Source organism: Vipera berus (assembly GCF_964194415.1).
Source record: "Vipera berus genome assembly, chromosome: 9".
Taxonomy (NCBI): domain Eukaryota; kingdom Metazoa; phylum Chordata; class Lepidosauria; order Squamata; family Viperidae; genus Vipera; species Vipera berus.
The window spans coordinates 4,786,594-4,809,009 of NC_138212.1; the positions used below are offsets into that span (position 1 = coordinate 4,786,594).

A 22,416-nucleotide genomic window follows, 5' to 3' on the forward strand; every position below is an offset into this window, starting at 1 on the left:
TGGCAACCAGGGGTTATTGCGCAATGTGTTGTATAGTGTTGTGTGTGTATAGGCCTGTCTATTTGTCCCTTTCCTCTGTGTTGGCCTTTTCCTGGACACCCCAAGGAGGAACTATTGTTTAGCTTGATATGGGGGCAGCAGGAAGTGATGGGAGGGCGAGAGAATGCAGCGCACCAGAACATCCTTCATTTGGGCTCTGGAGTGCCTGCAAGCCGGATCTCCCCACCTCTGTCTGCACAAAAGACCCCTCCCCCCGAATTCACACCCATTCACCCACACACCTCGTATAGAGCCGGGTTAGTGCTTGGCGCTCTCTGCCCCGCACAGCTTGAGTTCCTGAGGATGTTCCCGAGCTTTCTAGTTGGGTGGAAGCCAAACGGCTTGGCTGCCCCACCGGCGAGCGAGCGTGGGAGTGAGTGTCTGAGCAAACGGGGGGGGGGGCCTCAACCTCTCCCTCCCCTTCCCCTCCTGCAGCTGTAAAATTCCTTTGCCTGGCTTCCAGCTGGGAAGGGCGGAGGACGGCCATGGTGGCTTCCTGGCAAGCAGGCGGAGAAGAAAATCTACCTCCCCCCCCCCACTCCAGGGACTCAAGTGACTAACAAGCGATAAGGACTGAATTTATTTATTTAGCGTACGGCTGGTCACACACAGAATTCAAAGCACTTCATATTTACAAGTTAGAACAGTTAAAACAAATTTCTTTAAAAAAAAGAAGCAATTGTAAAACCTAAGAGGAAAACAGAAATAGCATTTCAGAGTTTAATGTCGAGTTTGGAGATCCAGTCAGTAGCTGCCGTTGTTGTTACGCAGAGGAAGTCCTTAAAATCTCCTGGGTATCTTCTATTAGTGCATTCCTTCACTATATGTTGGATAGTCTGGGGGGGGGGGGGCTGCAATCACATGGGACTGAAAAATTGTAGAGGAAAAACAAGGCGTCTTTGCCAGGGAAAGAGAGGGAAGTTTTAAAGGGAGGGAAAGGAGCGTAACCCAACTCTGGTCAATTTTGGGCTCCCAGGTTTGTTTCTTTTTTTGTCCCATGCCATTGAACCTTACTTTGTTTTTCTTTCCTTTTTTTTCCCCCTTCAAATTATCGGACCGACTTGGCTGACGAAATAACTCTTGTGTGTTTGTGTTTGTTTTTTTCTCCCCTTCCTTCCAGTGTGGACAAATGTGGAACCTCGATCAGTGGCGGTATTCCCCTGGCACTCGCTAGTGCCGTTCCTGGCTCCCAGCCAGCCAGATTCCTCCGTGCAGCCCAGCGAAGGCCAGCAGCCTGTCAGTCATCCGTCCACATCCAATCAGAACAAAGGTGAGGTGGGCAAAGGAAAAAGAGAGTGTATCTGCAGACTTTTCCTTCTAAAGCAGGGGTCTTCCAACTTGGTCCTTTTTATGACTTGTGGACTTCAACTCCCAGAATTCCTCAGCCAGGCACGCGTGCCTGGCTGAGGAATTCTGGGAGTTGAAGTCCACAAGTCATCAAAGGGCCAAGTTGGAAGACCCCTGATCTAAAGTCTCTGGGTAGGGAATCAGTCGCTGAAGAGACACTCTGGAAGCGAAGGGATCCTTTTGCTCGCACAAGCAAGTACTGCAAACCTTGTGATAACACATCCCTGTGGAAAAATAGCCCCTGATTTCAACCTTGGCCCGTATGTTCCCAGAACCTCCTGAATCGGCTGCTGTGGCCCACGAACTCCCTGGGTTGTCTTCGGAGGCTGATAGTGCAGGGAGGCCGACCCCCTCGCACCCCGACAGTCCCACTCCAGTTGCCCAACCTTCTACGGTGACTCCAGGAGGAAACGGAGGTCCATCTCAGCATGACGACGACCTCCCAGGGCACCCACGCCTGGACAGCGAGACAGAGAGCGACCATGACGATGCGTGAGTATCAGCTGTTTCGGGTTGTAATGTCTTTCATTATGCGGCTCGGGAACCACCAGCCCTTTGCAACGCCCTTCCTCCTCTTGGATTTGCCAACCGTTTGCACAGTTCGTGTTTTGCACAGCGATTGCCCAGCAGATGCAAGGCTGACTTTTTCCACTGGATTCCGGGAGGGTCGCTGGTTTCGATGGGAAGCATAATGGGAATTGGACGTGCAGCTGGAGGCAACCGCTTGAGGGAATGAAATTGACTAGGGGAGAAAACACGTTGGGGAAAGAACCCAAAGGGGAAAAGAAGCAAGGGTGAATGGAGGGCTTGGTCAAAAAAAGTCCAGAAGCTGTTTGCAACAGATCGACTCCTTCCTTTTTCATACGTGGGAAGGAAGGAATGGGTGTGGTGCCAGGTGTATTGAAGACTACTGGGAGGTCTATGGGATAAGTGGCAGAAAATGGGGGGTACCGCTTTTGGGTCTTCACCTGTTGTCCTCCTACCTAGGTTCCTGTCCATTTCATCTTCCGAGATCTCCATCCCGCTACTGCCAGGCAAGCGACGCACTCAGTCTTTGAGTGCGCTGCCGAAAGAGCGTGATTCCTCTTCCGAGAAGGACGGTCGCAGCCCGAACAAGGTGAGGGCGGCTTCCTTCTTTCTCCTTTCCATCTCATCAGCCTGCTTTGTTGGGAGTATTAGAGAAAGGGGAGGGGGGGGAAAGGTCTTCGGCCACCCTTTGCTTACCTGTGAGACGTTCTCCCCAAATTCATTCTCTGCCTTGGGGTATGACGTAACTGTGGCTCTTCCCTCCACTCCCTCTTTCTTTCTTTTTATTTTTTTTTTGGTAGAGGGAAAAGGATCACATTCGGCGGCCCATGAATGCTTTCATGATCTTCAGTAAGCGACACCGGGCCCTGGTGCACCAGCGGCACCCCAACCAAGACAATCGTACCGTCAGCAAGATCCTGGGCGAGTGGTGGTACGCTCTGGGGCCCAAGGAGAAGCAGAAGTATCACGACTTGGCCTTCCAGGTACAGCCTCCTGCGGAGCCTTGGTCAGAAAAGGAGGTCAAAGGTCAGAGCGTTGGTCAGGCATGCCAGCTGACACGGCTGGAGAAATTAAGGGTCAGCATCATCGTCCAGGGTTCTGCCTCTGAGGAGTGACTGCAGCCTGTTTCCAAGTAAGGGAGGAAATAGGATGACGAATATGGGCATTTCAGCAGAACTTAAGGTCTCAGAAAATCCTGGCTTTTGGGCAAGTTTAGAAGATGAGTCTTATCTTTGATGGCCACCATGATGAAAGTGCAGATAAAGCTTAGTGGAATCTCAGAAGCCGGAGAATTGACCAGAGAAGACCCCGGCCCCCCTCAACATTGGCTAGCAGGCCTTCATTGTCTTAAGATAGATTTAGATAGGAAGCTGGTTTCAAACTGGGTGACGCTGCGTAGATTGATGGGAATTACACAGATACGAATTTATCGAGGTTGTGGTTTCAAAGCACAAAAGCAGAATCTTCCATAGTGTGGGATCTCTGCAGCTGGAGCAGTGACTGGTTCAAGGTTAGCCCTCAAACATCCGGAAGCTTTCTGCTCGCAGTCTCTCTCATCCTCCCCACGTTCCTCTCTCTTCTCACGCTTTTCTTCCCTCATCTCCCCCCCCCCCCCCGAAAGGTGAAGGAAGCGCATTTCAAAGCACACCCCGACTGGAAGTGGTGTAACAAAGATCGGAAGAAGTCTAGTTCGGATATAAAATCTGCTGTGCCTGGAGGGTGCCCCAAGGAGACACGTGAACGTAGCATGTCAGAGACAGGTACCGCTGCTTTAACCTGGGGACGAGCTACTTTTATGCCACCTGCTGTCCCCTGGTGGGGCTCCTCTGGATTTTTCTTACTTTTTGTCCTCCTTTTTTTTTAAATCAGTTGCTTCTGAAATGCTGTTGGGCCCAGATGTCAAGGCAGGTGTCATGGGATCTGGGCACTGCCATGGGGAGCGAATCCTGCCCTCGGGGTCTGATGCCCAACGTCCACGGGCCTTTTCCCACAGTGGTGTGCACGGCATGGACAGTGACCGGGACAACCAGGTGTTGCAAGAGTTTACCCAAGTAAGTCAGCACAAGGATCTATAGGGCAGCAGGAATTGAAGAAGCTTATGGGATGGTCGGGTTGTGCCTGCCCTTAGGATTCAGAAGGGCACCAGGCGTTGGGCTGCCGTTCAGGATGATGCTGCTTCTTGCAAAAACTGTCACTTCTTCCTTGTCTTTTTTTTTTTGGAAAAATTTTTATTAGTTTTTATAGGGTTAAAAAGGGCGGGTAATGGGATGGGAATTTGGGATAGGGTACAGGAAAGGTTGGGGGTGGGGTTTGGGGTTCTCCCCCAATAACATTCAATATTTGGCAAACAGCATATTGTCTGGGTAAATATGTATAAATAAAAGTAGTAAAGCTAATAATAACAATGGTAGGTATAATAGATTGTCATAAACAATAGATTGTCATAAACAATATTAAGTTTTCAATGTATAGTATTTTTCTTACTCCAATAAATTCAAAATTGCATATCACATTCCTTTCTCTCTAACTCACTTATCTAGCCATTGATAAAATTTGTTCCAAGTTCTATAGTAAACTGAAAGTTCTTTCTCTTTAATCTCTAAAGCAGACATGTCAAACACAAGGCCCGGGGGCCGGATGCGGCACACGAAGTGGTTTCATGTGGCCTGCGAAGCCATCCTGGAAAGAGCGAGGGAACGGCCCCCACGGCCTTAGCCCTGGCCCAGAGACCCTCCTTCTGCCAGAGACCCTCAGATCTGTCCCACTCCTGCCCAGACCCTCCATAGGCACCCTTGATGCGAACGATGTAGAGCTGGCCACGCCCACACAGCAGGCCACACGCACTCTAGCCACGCCCACCCAGTAGGCCACACCCACCCTGGCCATACCCACCCGGCTCCCTGAGGGCAACCGCAATGCTGATGCGGCCCTCAATGAAATTGAGTTTGACACCCCTGCTGTAAAGTTAATCTATCCATTTCTGCACAGTCCAATATTTTCTTGATTAATACTTCTTCAGTCGGTAACTTCATTTTTCCAATATTGGGCATACATAATTCTTGCTGCTGTCAATATATGTAACATTAAGTCTGAAGCGGGGAAATATTTGGTGGCCAGGGCAAAGCTGCTAAGTTTTGGGAAGGGGAGATCCACACTGGGTGGAACAATGACCTAAGGAAAATGGAGCTACACTGGTGCGCACATGTGAAGCTGAGATTTTTTCCTAGATATTCTAGATCAGCCTATTTTTCTCTTTTAACCTCAGCAATTGGAGGGTTTTCTGGAGGCTCAGAAAAAAAAGAGTGTTTCATGGATGCAGGCTATCTTGGAATGTCAGGTGGTCCAACATGGTTTCAGAGCGATGTCCGTCTGGGGTTGCCCATTGTGTTCTTAGGTTGTGTCCTACCACCGACCTGCATTTTAGTCTCATGCCCGTTATTTATGTAACCTATCCTCCCTCCAGGGAAGTTCCAGGCCATAGAACTGGAGTAATTCCAAGCTCTTCTGAATTTTAACTGCATGGATACAACTCTGTCTCTCTCTCTCTCTCTCTCTCTCTCTCTCTCTCTCACACACACACACACACACACACACACACACAAGAATGCAACACAAAGGCAGTACACAAGACAACGCAAAAAAAAAACCCAACCCGTCTTGGAAAGGTGCAACTTCTCACTCCCCTTAACATCATCTGATCAACTGCACTTTTTCGTTTTCTTGGAGTGCCTTCAGCCAATTCTGGTTGGAGCTGCTGGTTTTGTAGGGCCTCAGGCGCCAAGGCACGAAGGCCTTTATAGGTCATGACCAGGAACTTGAATTCTACCTGGGAACTAATTGGCAGCCCTTGCAAGGCTTGGCAAATCTGCGTTCTGTGTGCTCAGTGCCAGAAAGCAGAGAGGTTCCCTTCGCAGACCGTTAGAAGTTGCCTCTCCGTGTCTAACAGACGACTCTCTTGGTGTTTCAGATTTGCTCGGGACAGTCTCCGTATACCAGCGGGAAGGGTCAGTATGGGGGGCTGGGCCCCTCGGGGTCCCCCTTTGCAACTCCAGGCGAGGGTCCCCGTCATTCCCTGCACCCACATTCCTTCCGTGCCTCTCGTTCTCAACGCACAACCAGCGAGGACATGACCAGTGATGAGGAGCGCATGGTTATTTGTGAGGAGGAGGGGGACGATGACGTCATTGGTGAGGACCTCCCACCCAAACTGCTCTGAGGTTTTTTTTACATACAGACTTTTCACCTTAAATCGAAAGTCGGATGGCTTTCTCCTGCGGGACAAGGAGAGTCTTCCGGAAATTAAACAGAAGCCAGGGACGTCTTGAGAGAGGTTTTCAATAGTTTTAAGAAATACTCCTTAAATATTTCTTAAATGCCCCCTTAAATTGGCCATATATGCAGCACAGGTAGTCTGCAAATTGTGATCCGTGACTGAAGTTACGACGGGCCCAAAAACGGTGCAACCCAGATTCAAAGAATCTGGTGACTGCAATTTTTTTTAAAAATCAGAAATTAGCCCTTCCTTCTGGCTTTTGGCAAAAAGCCCCCATACCATTGTGGACAATGGGTTTGCCTAGCAGCCATAAATTCACTTAATCACTCTGGCGATTCATTTAATGCCCACTGCAAAAATGTCATAAAATTGGGTCAATCGTGTGATGATCCATTTAACAACCGACATGATTTGTGACTTATTCCGGGCTCACTTATGGTTGAGGACTATTTTCATCCAAAGATTTAACCCGTACCCTTTAATTTACTCATTCTGATGAGGCTCTGGAGGCAATTAAAGGGATTATGATGGGCCACATTCACTTTTCCTGCTTTATAATATGAATAGCTGATTTGTGAAAAACTGCTCTCTAGAAGCTAAAAAATTTAACTGTCAAGTAGATACGTACCAAGGATGAGATAAGGGAGGGACGTGAAATACATATTTGTGGATAGAAGATGTAGCACATCTCGGATTGCCTTGACTACATAGTTTGACATTTGCAAATGATAGCTAGAAATGAAAAGGCACATCTTTTTTTAGCACCAAGATCCTCTATAAAGGAACATTTTCATCTTGGGAACTGTTAAGACTGACCGAAGCTTATTTCCAGGACTATAATGCATGAGCTACTTTCCTGTAAAATAGCTGGGATTTTCAAACATTTTTCTTGAGCAATTTTAATAACCAGATTCCCTTACGTAGAATCTGTTGTAGGAAATAAAAATGGGACATAAGGCAGAACCCATTTTCATTATGAAAAACATAAGCGGTTCTGCAGAAGCGAAAATATTTTTTTTGTGTGGAGAAAATCCCAGGTTCAGTCGCTGCATGCCAAGAAATCCTGAAGAATCCTTGCTTGCCAGTGCAGAAAACAATGAGCCGAGGCTCCGGTTGTGTGAAAGCAGTAAGAATGGGAGAAGCCACAATTCCTGCTTCAAGAAGATCTGATCGTATTCTCAGGAATCTTGGCAATGGGTCTGAATGCACTGTCCCAAAAGCGTTTTTACCCCCCCCCCCCAAAAGGCAACTGGAGTTTCTTAGACCAGAATAGAGAATGAAAGAATTGGAAGGGACTGTGGAGGTCTTCTAGTCCAACCCCCTGCTCACCATTTCGAACAAGTTGCTGTCCAGACTCTTCTTAAAAACTTTGGTGATATTCTTGTTTTTTTCCTTGAAGATGTTTTGCTTCTCATCTGAGATGGTGGAAAATGGAAGGATTTATATTCTTGGCAGTCGTCTAGATGTTGAAGAAAAAAAAGCAAAGTCCAGTTGCCTTTTGAAAAGAGCACCTTTGGACACCATGACCCAAATGGCTTAAGAATCTGCAGGGTAGGCGACCCTGGCTCTTTTATGACTCGTGGACTTCGACGCCCAGAATTCCTGAGCCAGCCATGCTGACTGAGGAATTCTGGGAGTTGAAGTCCATAAAAGAGCCAAGGTTGCCTATCCCTGCCACAGATGTCTGAATGCACTGTTTCAAAGCTAGGTAGTGGCCAGTTAGGAACCAGGCATTTCTGCATATCATCTTCCCCTCTGCCTTTATGGTGGTTTCTTGTGGTTATTTTGCTGACTGTCCCCTTCATTTGCTGCATCCACTCAGTTCTTTGAGTACTCAGTTCAGCTGAGTACCCTGCACCCGAATTCCTTGTTTGGAAAACTCTTCTAGGACTTCTGATGTGTGCGCTGGGGGGCACATGCTTGCTTCCCTCCCAAATCCCTGTCCTCTGGAGCTTGCCTTTGCAGTAAGCGTATTTGCAGATCTGCAGTAAACCTATCTCCTGGACAGCAACCCCCTCTGCCAGTCATCCTGGAGAGTTTTCACAGGGGGAGCTAGATGGGGAGATGGGATCTTGCTTACTCACTCCCATTGCTCTCCTCCTGCAGCTGAAGACGGGTTCAACCCGGCTGACGTCGACTTGAAGTGCAAAGAACGAGTGACGGACAGCGACAGCGAAGGATCATTAGGGGATGAATCTGACAGCAAGGTGTGTGAGTTGCAAGAGGCCGGTTAGAACAAAAGCTTTTTAAGCGCACCAATAAGTACAGAAATTTATCCCAGCTCCTGTCCACCTAGCAGTTTGAAAGCATGCAAGTGCAAGCAGATAACTAGGTACCACTTCGGTGGGAAAATAACAGGGGACGAGAAAGGAGCCCCCTCGGGTGTCCCTTGGGCGACGGTGATGTCACCGGCTCGTTCTTTCAACCCGGACGTGCCTTGGGATGTGCTCTCCACACGACGGATGTAGTAGCAGCTGTAACAAAATAGAAATGGAGGGGGTCACAGCTAAGTGGCACGAAAAGGCCAGTCTTGTCTAGGGAATTCTGTGCGAGCACCTACGTATCGTATTTGGGAGCATTCACCTTACATTAACTGGTCTGCCATTCTCGTGCATCTGATAGCTTGAAGCTGGAGGAAGTCTCGTCTCAAGTCGTCTTGATGAGACTTGAGCTGGGACCTGATCAGTTTCAAAGCTGGTCTCCACCTTTGGCAGAACCTCATGAAAAAACGGTTTTCCCGGGGCTGTTTTAATTTAAGAGCGTCCCTCTTTGCTTGTAGGACTTTGGACGGAAGCTCTTCACCCCGGTGATCCGCTCAGCGGCCCTGCCTCCTTCCTCTGCTGCCTTTGCCCCCTGTCGTCCACCACCGCCCCCTCTGGACTTAGAGCCGCCCCCACCGCCGCCACCCCCACCGCCGCCTCTCGGTCACGAGGAGCAGCCCCCCTCCAAATCTTACAGTTCCTTCCAGATGTCCCCCAGCACCTTCAAGGCCCAAGACTCGCACGGAGCTCTCCGTCCCCACAACAACCCGGCCAAGCGGTTGGAGGCCCGCTTTGACCCAGCGGCCTCCCCCTTCCGGCGGAAGAGAGCGGACAGCGCGGGCAGTTCACAGGGGCCTTTGGAGGCTGGAACGGCTCCCCTCTCGGTTCCCGCCCACTCCGTCATCTCTTCGCCCGGTGGGGCGGTGCAGACCGTGGTGCTTCCAGATCCGGCCCGCTTGTCCACTGGGACCGTGTTGGTGACTGCCCCTTCTCTTGGCACCCCAAACATGGGGGTGATCGGCTACAGCGGATCGCCCAGCTTGGTCCGGCCTGCCTCCACCGTGGTCACCAATGTGGTGAAGCCGGTTAGCAGCACTCCGGTGCCTATCGCCAGCAAGCCTTTCCTGCGTGGAACGGGCGACGTGCTGCCGCTGGTCAGCCCCCCGCCTCCCGACAGCAACGCTAAGCCAGAAGGAATTCCCGTGAGCCGGCTCGGCGTGCTCTACGCTGATAAAAAGACTCCGCAGACCTCGGCCGTGGCTGGCATCCAAGCCACGTCTCCTCACTTAGTCGCTGGACCGCTGCTGGGCCAAGGCTTGGCTGCGGTGGGGAAATGTCCCCCGAGCCAAGGAAGTGTGGTGACCAATCTCCTGGTAGGAACTCAAGGTTACAGCCAAGCCAGTGGCGCCGGAGGAGCCGGCGTTCCAGTGACTGTTCTGCCCCCTGGGGCTATTGCCCAGCAGCCTTCTGTCCAGTTCATCACCCAGAATCCCCCCGGACAGAACGGACCAATGCCTCTCAGCATCCTGCAGCCACAAGGTATTTTTTCGGGCCCAGCAGGAAAGACTGGCAGCATCACTCAAGTTCAGTACATCCTACCTACGTTGCCTCAGCAGCTGCAGGTAGCTGGGGGGAAGATCCCAGCGGCGGCTGGCGCGCCTGCAGCCGCCAGCATCCACTTCACTCTGCCTCCCCCCAACGGAAAAGTCATCACTGCCCCCCAGGCCATCCCCATCATCCAGCCCGCCCCGGGAAGCAGCAGCAACAGCGTCACCGTCATGTCCTCGGCACCCAAAGGTACGTTTTAGGCCAGGGGTGTCCAATCTCTGCCACTTTTAAGTCTGGTGGACTTTGGGTTCCCGCAGAAGGTTGCTGACCGAGTGACTTCCAAGCAAATTCTTTGAACTCTTGAAGGCTGTGAAATAACTGTGTTCTGCTAGCTAGTTCTTTTGCTTTGGGGGTGTCCCATCTTGGGAGAAAGCGAGGGTGGTTTTTTTTTGTGGCACATTGTTTTTATCTTGTCTTATTTTTAAAATTGTTTCACATCTTTTACGCTGTGGTATCCTGTGCAGAGTCTACAAATTGGAGTGGGTCAAAAGAAAGGGGGAAAAAAGCCAGTAAAATAAATACGCTTCTCAGATATTGGGGCAATTCATCACTGCAATGCTTTCATTAGCAGAAGATAATGGGGGAAAAAAATTTCTAAAAAAATTTAACACCTGATTTTCTCTGCATAATGGGAAGCCAAGTATTACGCTTTCCCATTGGTACGTTGTTATGAAGTTACCTAGTCTGGGTAATGAAACGTCTGCAAGAAAACAACCAAGCTCAGAGAGCACCAAGGACCCCCTCCTCCTCCTTCTCCCCACAAACTCCACTCCCTTCTTGCACTGATGATGTTACCTAGTTTGGTCCTGAAACATCTGTAAGAAAAGCACCAAGCTCAGAGAGCACCAAGGACCCCACAGTTCAACCCTGAGCTACAAATATTCTCTTCTTTTGCTACCAAGTATTAGGGGTACCATCTATTGGGAAGGCTCCTTAACGAGACAAAGACACAGGAAGGAACAGGAAGATTAAATGGTGGGGGGGTTATGCACTTTAAATGCACAGTTGCTCGTAGCATTCAGTAAATTGATGCATCCCTAATATCAGTGGTGATGATTGCTGTGCCATCCCTAACCTCCCCTGACTGTTCTCTTCCTCTCTCTCTCTCTCTCCCCCTCCTCTCCACAGTTCAGTCCGTGTCGCCGGTACAAGCACCGTCTCCCAGCAGTTCAGCCCATCTTGTGTCTGGGCAAGTGATGCCCCCCGCAGGGCTACAAGTGCAAGGCAAAGTATTGGTGCCCATGGCAGCCTCCCAGGTGACAGTAAGGACCACCTCAGCAACCCAGCTGCCTCTGGTTACTCCGCCTTTCCCTGTCCCGGTGCAAAATGGGAGTCAGCCAGCCAGTAAGGTCAGTATCTTCAGAAGAGGATGCCTTTTGAGTAAGGAGGGAGAAGAGATGGTGTGGAAGAAGGAGGGGGATGAATTGTTGAAATTCATTGTTGGGATGCATTTCTATGCAACAACTACAGTAGTATTCAGCCAGTAGATGGCAGTGTTTACAAGTTTGGATTGATGTCTCTCTCTCTCTCTCTCTCTCTCTCTTCTCTCTCTCTCTCTCTCTCTCTCTCTCTCTCTCTCTCCTTTTGTTCTAAGTAGAGTTTCCTGTCCTGTTACAGTAACACAGTTGAGCAGTAAAGCACATGGTGACTGTACTCTTCCTTTGCTCTGTGGTGCTTTATATAAACAGCATTTCTAACACAAATGAGCAGTTTTGTGTAATGCAAAGTATAGATTTTGTGATTGGCAGGAAGTACAGGACGGGCACAAATGCTTTGTTGTGCTGCATTTTAGACACTAGGATCTAAGCACCTTGGTCCCTGCCCTAATAGGGGGCAAACGTCAGGTTCACGAGGGTGATAGACAAGCATAGGGGCAATGAGGGTTTGGAATAACATCCAGTGAAAGAGAATTTCTCAAATGATAAACATACAGAACTGCAGCCTCAGAAATATGTAGGCAGTTCTCGACTTAACCATAATTGAGCCCGCAATTAAGAGTTGTAGGTCATGGTGGTGATTAAGTGGGTCACCACGTAACTGCGCCCAATTTTATGATTTTTTTTGTGGCAGTCGTTAAGTGAACATCACTATTATTAAACAAGTCCATTTTCACTGGATGTTTTTTGGCAAAAGCCAGAAATACTAGAAACTGGCAAAAAAAATTGGTGAAATTTGAGGTTATGTGACTGTGAGATGATGCAAATGGTCGTCAGTGCAATCCAAATGCCCAAAAGTCAGTCACATGACCTGGGGGGTTTGTGACAATCGGATCTTCGAGAACGGGTTGTAAGTGGCTCTGGAGAGGCTCATCATAACTTTTGAGCGTTGCTGACAGGTTGTTAAGCGAGGACTTCCTGTGATGCCCTTAAATTGTACTTCGGGAAAGTTGTTTCCAAAAGGTTGTGGTGGGAAGGAGGTTGTGAGGCCGGGGGGAGAAACATGTATGCGGCCTACTACAAGAAAGCACGTTTGGGGCAGAAGGAATCTGGAGCGGCATAAGATGAAAGATGAACCACTAGCGGCTTATTTAGATGAAGTTTATAACAGCGCAAGAATACCTCAAATATTTTATGCACTTAAAATATACCTGAGATCATTTAAATTCTGTGGGGGGGGTTTTTTATGAACGTGGGAGTGTATTTGGTGAGTTGGACGTCCATACAAATGTTAAATAGTGCCTGTGTGCGTATTGCACATCTATCCTGCACAACTGGGATCTCGGGAAAAGGGGAAAAAAAGCAAGGTGCAATCTGTTCCTCAGCCTGGTGTTCTGCAAATGTATCTGCCTGCAGATCTGCAAACGTTTGGAGATTTCCCATCTGGGAAAAAAATCTGTCTTCTGCATGACTGCTGTTAGAAGTCCGAATGCCACATTTTGCTTTTGTTATTTATCTATTTTTTTTTTTAAAAAAAACAGCAAATCTCTCAGCCTCTGGACTGTGAAATAGGGGAAAAAGAGATTTAATAACGAAAACATCTCTCTTGGGCCTGTCAAGTTACGGAGATTTATTGGGGTTCTCCAAAATCCATTCTTTAGAAGGTCTGAAACTGGGGAGAGCTTCCTGTGCCTGAAGAGAACCACAGTCCCTCTTGGCTGGTGATCACCGTTTCCGGCCCACACGTCCTTCCTCTCTCCTCTTCTCCATTGTAGCAAAGACTGAAAACCTCACTTGTGTGTTGGGCAGACTCCCTCGTCTGTCTCCAAGTGTATTTGAGTACTATCACTTGCTAAATTTCTTGACCGCAAATTTCTTGGCAAATGATGTTGAGTCTGAGTCTGGTTTTGCTTCCTCCTCCTCCTCCTCCTCCTCCTCCTCCTTCTTCTCCTCCTCCTCTCCTCCTGCTCCTCTTCTTCTTCTTCTGCTCCTCCTCCTCCTCCTCTTCTTCTTCTTCTTCTTCTTCTTCTTCTTCTTCTTCTTCTTCTTCTTCTTCTTCTTCTTCTTCTTCTTCTTCTTCTTCTTCTCCTTCCCCTTCTCCTCCTCCTCCTCCTCCTCCTTCTCCTTCTTCTCCTTTCTTCTTCTTCTTCTTCTTCTTCTCCTCCTCCTCCTCCTCCTCCTCCTCCTCCTCCTCCCAAAAATGCCTCCTGGTGTTCCTCTCAGCTGCCTGTGCCAATCGGGTTTTTCTGCTCTTTCAGATTATCCAGCTCACTCCAGTGCCAGTTGTCCAGCCTCAGTCCTCTTCTCAGAGCAGTGCCACCTTGGTGCCCCCACTTAGCCCTGCTGCACTCCAGGGCACCATGGCCACTGGTGTCATTGGTTCCCCGAGCCAGGCCCAGAAGGTCCTCTTGCCCTCCTCGACCAGGTATGGCTTTGCAATGTTGGTTTGTAGCACTGGATCTTCGAGGCATGGGGACTATATGCGTGACTATAGCAGCTGCCATTAAATACATTCTCTCTGTCTCTCCCTCCTTCCCTCTTCCTTCTCTCTCTCCATCTCTCTTCCTCCCTCTCCCTCCCTCCCTCTCTCTCTCTCTCTCTCCCCCCTCTCTGTCCCTCCCTCTGTCTCTCTCCCCCTCTCTCTGTCTCTCCCTCCCTCTTTCTCCCTCTCTCCCTCCAGGATCACGTATGTGCAGTCAGCAGCTGGACATGCTCTGTCCCTGGGCACCTCAACTTCTCATTCTCAACCCAGCGTCCCTCCGGCTGCTCCTACCACCACCTACGTCCAGTCCCCAGTGGGGCCTGCCCCCATGGCACTGGGTTTCACAGCTATTGGGCCACTGCTCTCCGGTAAGGCCAAAGAGGCAGTTGTGTGTTACGTGTGACTGTGTGTGTGGGGGGGCACAAGCGAGCAGAATGCCAAGGTAACAGACTGGTTGGCTACCCCAAAAGAATATTGATCTGAAACCTGCGCTCGGTCTGTTTCCTTCAGGTCAGAATCCTGTGCTGACTTCGGGGCAAGTGGGGGTGTCCCCACTTCAGAGCCCTCAACTCCCCGTTTCTGGTGCTGGACAAGGGCAGGTCATCACTGCCGTCTACCCCACCCCCACGGGGACCAGTCCTGTTCAGTCTGCCAGTCACAGTGTGGTCTATTCGGTGGCCGCCACGGGCACTGCCACGGTCTCCTCTCCCACAGCCATCCTGCCCAAGGGTGGCAGCCCCAATCAGAGTGCTGGCAGTTCCAACCACAGCCTGATTTCCACAGGTATTGGGGTTAGGGTGATGGGGATCGGAGTCACACGGGGAAAGGGATGGGGGGAGTTGTCTCCCAGAGAGAAAACGAAGAGGGACCGAAGGCAGACTATAGGAGGGAGGCAGGAACTTGAAAGAGCCTGGTCTGAAATGGCAGATAAAGCTGTCCCTCAAAATGATGATCCTCCTTTAGCTTTTGCTGGTCGTGAGGAAAAGGAAAAAGGATTAAATTCTCCCAGATGTTGTGATAATTCGAGGACTATCTGTTGTCAACGCTGCTGACATCGGATGTTTTTGCTTTGACAACAGATGGAGATGCAACCATTTTCTTCTTATGCTTTACTCTTAGAGTTAGATGATGCTGCGGGGAGGAATGTGCACGAGAGTCTAGCTAGACATAACAATACTCAGCCTAGTGTGAGAACCAAGGTTATTGAAATAAGAGATGATAACAATTGGCGGGCTGAAGAACTGGAGGGGAAAGCCTGCATTTCAAACTAAATTAGAGAATGTGATTTACGAGGGAACTGTGCTTTGATACTATGCGCTCAGGGGAGGGGAATTCAGCTTTTGGCTTCGACTGTGTTAGTGCCGATGCTATGCTACTTAAATAAAGATTCTTTGAGGTAAACAATGCCTCGAAGTTCTTTGAAGAGTTTCTTCTGTTGGAACCATGATATCTGTATTGTAACTAGGCTGACTGCTGAACCCGTGTTGCTCACCGTCGCCTTTACTTTTTTCGTTCCTTCCCTCTCAGCCACGCAAGTAATTCCTCCGGCGCCCACTCGACCTCAGCGCCCGCCCCTCAAGCCCCCCCAGAAGGTGAAAGCCACCATCGCTAGCATCCCGGTTGGCTCCTACGAATCGGTCTCCTCACCAGGCCCCCTTCGGCCTCCTCCGGGGCAGCAGCAAGACTCTGGAGGAGCGCGATACCACCGGGAGAGCGAAACCTCGGAGCGGCCCTTGCGGGAGCCAGGTCCCCAAGACACCCCCCCATCTTCTTCCCCTGCGTGCCAGGGGGCCGAAAAGAGTCCTGCCAAAGCCCAGGAGGTGAAGCGAGATTGCTGGGAGCCAGTATCGCCCCCGGCATGCCAGCCGTCGCAGGTAACAGAGACCCCGGCCGCAGACGTCGTCTGGAGCCAGCGAGACATGGCAGCGGGGTCCAGCGAAGAGGGCGCTGGCCGTGACCCTCCACCGCCCTCCCTGTTAGGCAGCAAAGGGGTGGAAACGGTAAGTAAGCTGGGCGACGCTGCCTGGCCTCTCTCCTTCTCCCCATAAGCAGTCTTTGTGGCTTCTGGCTGCCGTAGCCAGGTCCTGCAGCGCTTTTGTGAGCCTTGCAGTGTACTAAACAGCCTTCTTTAATTTTACAACATAGAGACAGATTTAACCATTGTTTACAAGGGGGGGAGCGTGACCATCCTAGACCAAGCCAAGTCCAAAAGCGGCAAGGAATTTCTAGAAGCCTGGCAGTCTTGACCAATCAGCCATCAGTGTAGACACTAACAACATCTACAGACTGTGCAAAATAGACTCCAGCACTTTTCCATCAGCATAGATTAACTCCCAAGGTTAACATCAGACCGACCGTCAAGTAAACAATACCCCCATCAAGAAACTGCCCCAAAACCCACAGAAGAATAAGACCACCCCCACCAATACCGACAGGGCAAGTCCCCAGAGTATAAACTGACAGCAAACTGCACTCCTTAACTAGCACTGACGATGTTTCCTAGTTTGGGTCATGAAATTCTGCAAGAAAACAAGCAAGCTCAGGCTTTACGTCAACCCTGAGCTACAAATATTCTCCTTTGTTATAGCCTTCTCCTGTTTTAGAAAGGTTGGGATGTGAGCCTATTAACAGAGGACAGCTAATCCTGGACTTCCAACCATAACGGAAGCCTCGAATTTCTATCCTAAAGTCACACGTTGAGGCATCCACATGACAAGACCCCCATTTTACGACCTTTTTATGGCTAAGCAAATGTGGCGGTTATAAAGGGGTTGTTAAGCGGGTCAGTACATTGCTACGGGCATTTTTTTAAATTTTTTTTTACTAGAAACTGGCTGAAAAGTCCAGTTTCTAGCTAAACTCCCCCCCCCCATCCTAAATGCCATCACCTGACCATGACATGCGAGAACTGACCATAAGGGTGAGCCAGTTGGTGGCACCCGAAATGCCATCAAATGACCGCAGGGTATGTGTGTGCCACCATTGGAACTCCGGAACCAGCCCATAAGTACCTTTTTTGGGGGGAGGGGGTGTCTGTCATAACTTTGAACGGTTGCTAAGCAAGAACTACCTGCACTTTGAACATGATTTGCTTTGATTTGGGCGATGTGCCATGGTCCATGTATGTGTGTCTCCTCCCGGTCCCTGTGCCATCTTAGCCTGACGAACGAATACGTGTGTCCCAGGATAATGTTGCAGGATCCAGTCTGGATCCTGGCGACCGGCCCAGATCCCATCTTAACCCTGGTTCTTAAGTGAAACCAAAGAGGATCCGCTTCCTGTTTGCGTCTCGGCGACATGCTGCTGTGTCGTCGTTCCTCATCGTACTTTGAGTCTCCTCTTTCCAAGCTGCTCACGGCTGCTCTGCCTGCCTCCTTGTCTAGGCCTCGAAATTCCCCAGCTCCCCTGACTGGAGAACAGCCGGTCCGGAGGGTTCGGCCTCCTCTGCGGCTCCACCTTCCTCCTTGGCGCTCAGTCCGATCCCGTCGAACTCTGGAGAAGGCCCCAGAAGCGGCCCTTCCACTCTCCCCCCAACGGCAGCCCCTGCGGTCGATGGCCTGGAGCCAAAGGAGGGTCCAGGTGGGAAGAAAGTGAAGGTCCGGCCTCCCCCTCTGAAGAAAACCTTTGATTCTGTCGACAAGTGAGTGATGGGGAGGCGAGCGTGGGCAGGCTCTGTGGCCAAAGTCCTAAAGATTCCCACTGCGTGGATTGTATTCTTTGTGTGTGTGGGGGGGGGGGGGAGAAGGACGTCTTTGTGACTTCATAATGGTGGTGATTTGCAGGGGTAGAACAGGTGCCGGTCTCTCCCTCTTTGGCCGGCCACAGCCGCCTTTGTTGTGTTCTAGGAGCGCCCTTCTGCTTAAATTCGGGTGATAATGAACTTGAGGATGAGCTGAACGCCTGTTAAAACTTTCCCCAAACCCTCTGGGATGGTCAGTGGTTCCCTCGTTGGCATTAGCGCTGCTTGCACAGTGCAAGACGGAACATTGGCAAGACCTGAACCCGTGAGGAGATTACTTTTCCTCAGGAAACAGGCCCAGATAGGCTCCGAGGAAAGACGAAAGAGATTCTGGAGGGATATGTAAAAACGTACGAGAGAGGGTCATTCCTCCATTTTATTTCTGGTTGGTTTTTTTTTGTTTTTAAATTTTATTATTTTATTTATATCCTAGCTTTATTATTTATATAAATAACTCAAGGTGGCGAACACGCACAATACCCCTTCCTCCTGTTTTCCCCATAACAACAACCCTGTGAGGTGGGTTGGACTGAGAGGGACTGGCTCAAAGCCCATCCAGCTGGTTTTCACGGCTAAGGCAGGACTAGAACTCACAATCTTCTGCTTTCTAGCCCGGTGCCTTAATCACTAGACCAAACCAGTTGTTATTGGTTGTTACTGTTGCTTGGATAACAACCTAGTCCTGGGAAGAGTCAAAACTCCCTAACATGGGCATGTTTTATGTTGGTGCCTATCTCGGCCACCTCCACAGGCTCCTGGGAAGTGCCTTTTAACACCCTGAAACCAACTTCCCACCTCTGTTGACCCATCCCATGATGGCTGTGTCTCAGGGCCGTGTTTCCTTGGCAGAAGAGAGGCTGCTAACGCGTGTAAATTTTATTTAAAACCCCCTGGCGTCCCCAGAAAGGCCCTCTTCCTAGAGGGAGCTGGGCTGATTGGGCAGCACTGCCGTACGGAGGGATGCACAGGAGAGGCTGGATTGGAAGCAACGGAGAGTCAGTGGGAGGGGCCAGGCTGCCCCACCGCCTTGCCTTGCCTTGCCTGACCCTTAGCTCCTCCGCTCACCCCAGCAGGGTTCTCTCCGAAGTGGATTTCGAGGAGCGCTTTGCCGAGTTGCCCGAGTTCAAACCCGAAGAAGTCTTGCCTTCGCCTACGCTGCAGTCCCTTGCCACCTCTCCTCGGGCCATCCTGGGTAGCTACCGCAAGAAGCGCAAGAACTCCACCGGTAAGGGGGAAGGAAGGAGAAGGCCAGGAAAGCGGGGGGTGGGGGGTGGGTAGGCGGGGGGAGGAGGTTGGCTGAGTCTTGGAAGAGAAGACGGACGTCTTTAGTCCTGCTGCCGACAAGGATCTAGACGTGGCTGTGCCGTTTGCACAGTAGAACTTAAGGACCTAGATTTGCTGGGGAGCCATTTCAAAGTTTTTTTTAAAAAAAATACTGGTGTACTTGATTGAGTTAACCTGAAACAGAAGACGGCTAAGTTTCTTGTTTGCCACGGTCGTGGCGCCGTATTTCCCTGAAAATAAGACCAAGTCTTAACGTTAATTTTTGCTCCAAAAGACGCATTAGGGCTTATTTTTCCAGTTAGGTCTTATTTTGGGGGGAAATAGGGTACTAAATGCGTCCCATCTTGCTGACGATCTTAACTGGGGCTTGTATTATGAGCATCCTGGGGAAAAAAATCATCCTAGGGCTTATTTTCCGGTTAGGTCTTATTTTGGGGGAAACGGGGTAGTTCAGGAATTTTTATTTGTATCCCGCCTTGATTGTTTTTACAAATAACTGTAGGCGGTCAACATATCCAACAGCACATTAACAATAACCAGCCTGTGAGATGAGTTGGGCCGAGAGGGTGCGATTAGCCCAAAGTCAGCCAGCCATCCAGCTTTCATGCCTTGGGTGGGACTAGAACCCACCGTCTCCTGATACCTAAGCCCACCACCTTAACCACTACGTCAAACCGGCTCTCCGTTGAGGATTATGGGGATCTTGAGCAGCTTTTGGGATACCAGCTGAAGCCCCTGAAATGGGACCCGGGAATACAGTGCGGGCCCGTCTCCTGCTGCTGCGTGATCCTGCTTTCTCTGCTTCCGAGACATCCCTTGTAGAGCAGTATGAAAAACTAGCAGCATCGGTGTATGTTCCTAACATGACCATTTGGGTGGAGTAGATTACTGGAGTGTGAGCATCTCTGTGTGTGTTCGTGTGTCTGCCTCCTAACCCGGGTTTCCCCCCCCCCCAGACCTGGACTCCTCCACGGAAGATCCCATCTCCCCCAAACGGAAGATGCGGCGTCGTTCCAGTTGCAGTTCGGAGCCCAACACTCCCAAGAGTGCCAAGTGCGAAGGAGACATCTTTACTTTTGACAAAACAGGTAGATGGAAACGGGAGGGAGATCTCTCGCCCAACGGGGAAGGCTGCTCAGGTGGGCCCTCTCCACTCGATGGAGGAATCTGTGTGTCAACCTGCTAACATCGAATGTTCTTGCTTGACAAGAGATGAAGAAGTAGCCATTTCATATGTTAAACTTGTGTATTGCTTTAAGAGATTGAGTTTAAGGTTCGGAGGGGGGACGAGGAGGATTGCACTTTCAAGGCCATCTCTAACTAAAGAAGATAAGACCTTGGCAGGTTTTCTAACGGAAGGGAAAGTGATTCTTTAAATTAATTGGAGAATACGATTAATGACAAAATTAGAAAGGTGGAGAATTGTGTTTTAATATATTGTGCGAGGGGCGGAGATTTCAGATTCCAGCTTCCTTCGAGCAAGCATTTGCCGGTGTATTAGGCTAATAAAGGACTTTTAAGGTAAAACAATGCCTCAAGAGTCACTTGAAAAGCCCTTACGTGGGAAACTTGACACTGTGCACGGAAATTTATATGGCCCTCCAATAAGTGATGCCCGCAGCTTACAAGGATAAAAGCCTGATATAAGAGCGATAAAACAGCAATAACGCCCCCCCTTCCCCTCCATTCCCTGGCGACAACAACCAAATGAGCCATTTGATGGGCTCCATCCTACTCTGGGGACCCCAGGCCCATTGGCGGAACTACGTCTTCCAAGGCCTTTTGAAAGAGTCAAGGTGGAGGCCATTCTTATTTCCGCAGGGATGATGTTTTCCTCAGGGAGGGAGCCACCATGGAGGAGGCCCTTTTTTTGTTGTTGTCCCGTTAGATGGGCCTCCTTAGGAATTGGCAAGGGATTTACAGGCTCCCTCTTCTAGCAGTGTCCACCTCTCTGCAGGCACAGACACGGAAGACGTCCTGGGGGAACTGGAATATGAGAAGGTGCCCTACTCTTCACTCCGACGTACCTTGGACCAGAGAAGGGCTTTAGTCATGCAGCTCTTCCAGGATCATGGCTTCTTCCCTTCAGGTAGGAGGGTTGTGGATTGTTTTTTTCCCCCGCCCCCGGCATGGAGTGCTCTTGTGGTGACCAACTTTAGACTCCGATTCACTTCTTTGGCCCCGTCTTGACTTCCAGCTGAAGGTCCGTCTTGAGTATCAGAGGGCTCTGGATTTCCTGGCAAATAGATGGGCAAGAAATGGAGGTAGTGACAGATTTTATTTTCCTGGGCTCCAAGATCACTGCAGATGGGGACTGTAGCCAAGAAATTAAAAGACGCTTGCTCCTGGGGTGGAAAGCCATGGCAAATCTAGACAGCACACTAAAAAGCAGAGACATCACCCTGTCAACAAAAGTGCGTATAGTCAAGGCTATGGTCTCCCCAGTTGCAATGTGTGGCTGTGAAATTTGGACCATAAGAAAGGCTGAGCGCCAAAGAATTGAGGCCTTTGAACTATGGTGCTGGAGAAGACTCCTGCGAGTCCTTTGGACTGCAAGGCGATCAAACCAGTCGGTCCTAGAGGAGATCAACCCTGACTGCTGAACAGAACAGATCCTGAAGTTGAAACTCAAAGACTTCGGCCACCTAATGAGAAGGAGGGACTCACTGGAGAAGAGCCTAATGCTGGGAAAGGTTGAGGGCAATAGAAGAAGGGGATGACAGAGAACGAGGTGGCTGGATGGAGTCACTAAAGCAGTAGGAGTGAGCTTAAATGGACTCCAGAAGATGGTAGAGGACAGGAAGGCCTGGAGGAACGTTGTCCATGGGGTCACGGTGGGTCAGACACGACTTCGCAGCTAATAACATAGCAGGAGATCCTTTTGATGACTTTCGGACTTGGCCAGGGAGGGAAGGGCTGTCTTGAAAGCTGCAGGCCAGAGTGGACTCATTTCTGCAGCTTTCTGGATTGTTGATTTTGGGGGGAAAAGGCTTTAAGAAACCACTCTCTAGGGCAGGGCTAGGCAACCTTGGCTCTTTTGTGACTTGTGGACTTCAACTCCCAGAATTCCCGAGCCAGCCGTGCTGAGGGGAAAGGGAGAGGTTTCCATACTGAGCCATGCTGGCTCAGGAATTCTGGGAGCTGAAGTTCACGAGTCATAAAAGAGCCAAGGTTGCCTAGCCCTGCTCTAGGACAGTGTTTCCCAGGCTGGGCCACTTTAAAATGCGTGGCAGTGCCGGCTGGGGAATTCTGGGTATTGAAGACCAGGGAAAAGATTTTCCTGTACAGCAGCCCTCACCTTAACAGCCATTCATATTGAATCATTCAAATTTAACAATGGCATTGGGGAAAGTAACCTAAAACCGTTTTTCACACGACCGTTGCAGCATCCCCGTGGTCGCGTGATCAAACTTCAGATACTTGACAGTGGACTCCTATTTATGACGGCCGCAGCATCCTCGGGTCACGCGGTCGCCTTT

General features: G+C 50.0%; 1 protein-coding gene across 2 annotated transcripts in view; it reads left to right on the forward strand.

The window, feature by feature from the left end:
- CIC (capicua transcriptional repressor) overlaps window positions 1-22,416 on the forward strand; it is a 46,921-nt gene that overhangs the window by 22,942 nt on the left and 1,563 nt on the right. The window contains exons 3-20 of one of the 2 annotated variants that reach the window (XM_081334971.1): window positions 1,160-1,309; window positions 1,659-1,878; window positions 2,374-2,503; window positions 2,715-2,897; window positions 3,536-3,674; window positions 3,784-3,965; window positions 5,882-6,101; window positions 8,294-8,394; window positions 8,967-10,245; window positions 11,185-11,405; window positions 13,691-13,857; window positions 14,113-14,282; window positions 14,425-14,697; window positions 15,442-15,914; window positions 17,298-17,554; window positions 18,724-18,878; window positions 19,894-20,025; window positions 20,895-21,026. In XM_081334971.1, the coding sequence (XP_081191097.1) occupies window positions 1,160-1,309; window positions 1,659-1,878; window positions 2,374-2,503; window positions 2,715-2,897; window positions 3,536-3,674; window positions 3,784-3,965; window positions 5,882-6,101; window positions 8,294-8,394; window positions 8,967-10,245; window positions 11,185-11,405; window positions 13,691-13,857; window positions 14,113-14,282; window positions 14,425-14,697; window positions 15,442-15,914; window positions 17,298-17,554; window positions 18,724-18,878; window positions 19,894-20,025; window positions 20,895-21,026 (4,584 nt within the window). The remainder of the gene's footprint in view (window positions 1-1,159; window positions 1,310-1,658; window positions 1,879-2,373; window positions 2,504-2,714; window positions 2,898-3,535; window positions 3,675-3,783; window positions 3,966-5,881; window positions 6,102-8,293; window positions 8,395-8,966; window positions 10,246-11,184; window positions 11,406-13,690; window positions 13,858-14,112; window positions 14,283-14,424; window positions 14,698-15,441; window positions 15,915-17,297; window positions 17,555-18,723; window positions 18,879-19,893; window positions 20,026-20,894; window positions 21,027-22,416) is intronic. The other variant, XM_081334972.1, reaches the window with a different exon arrangement.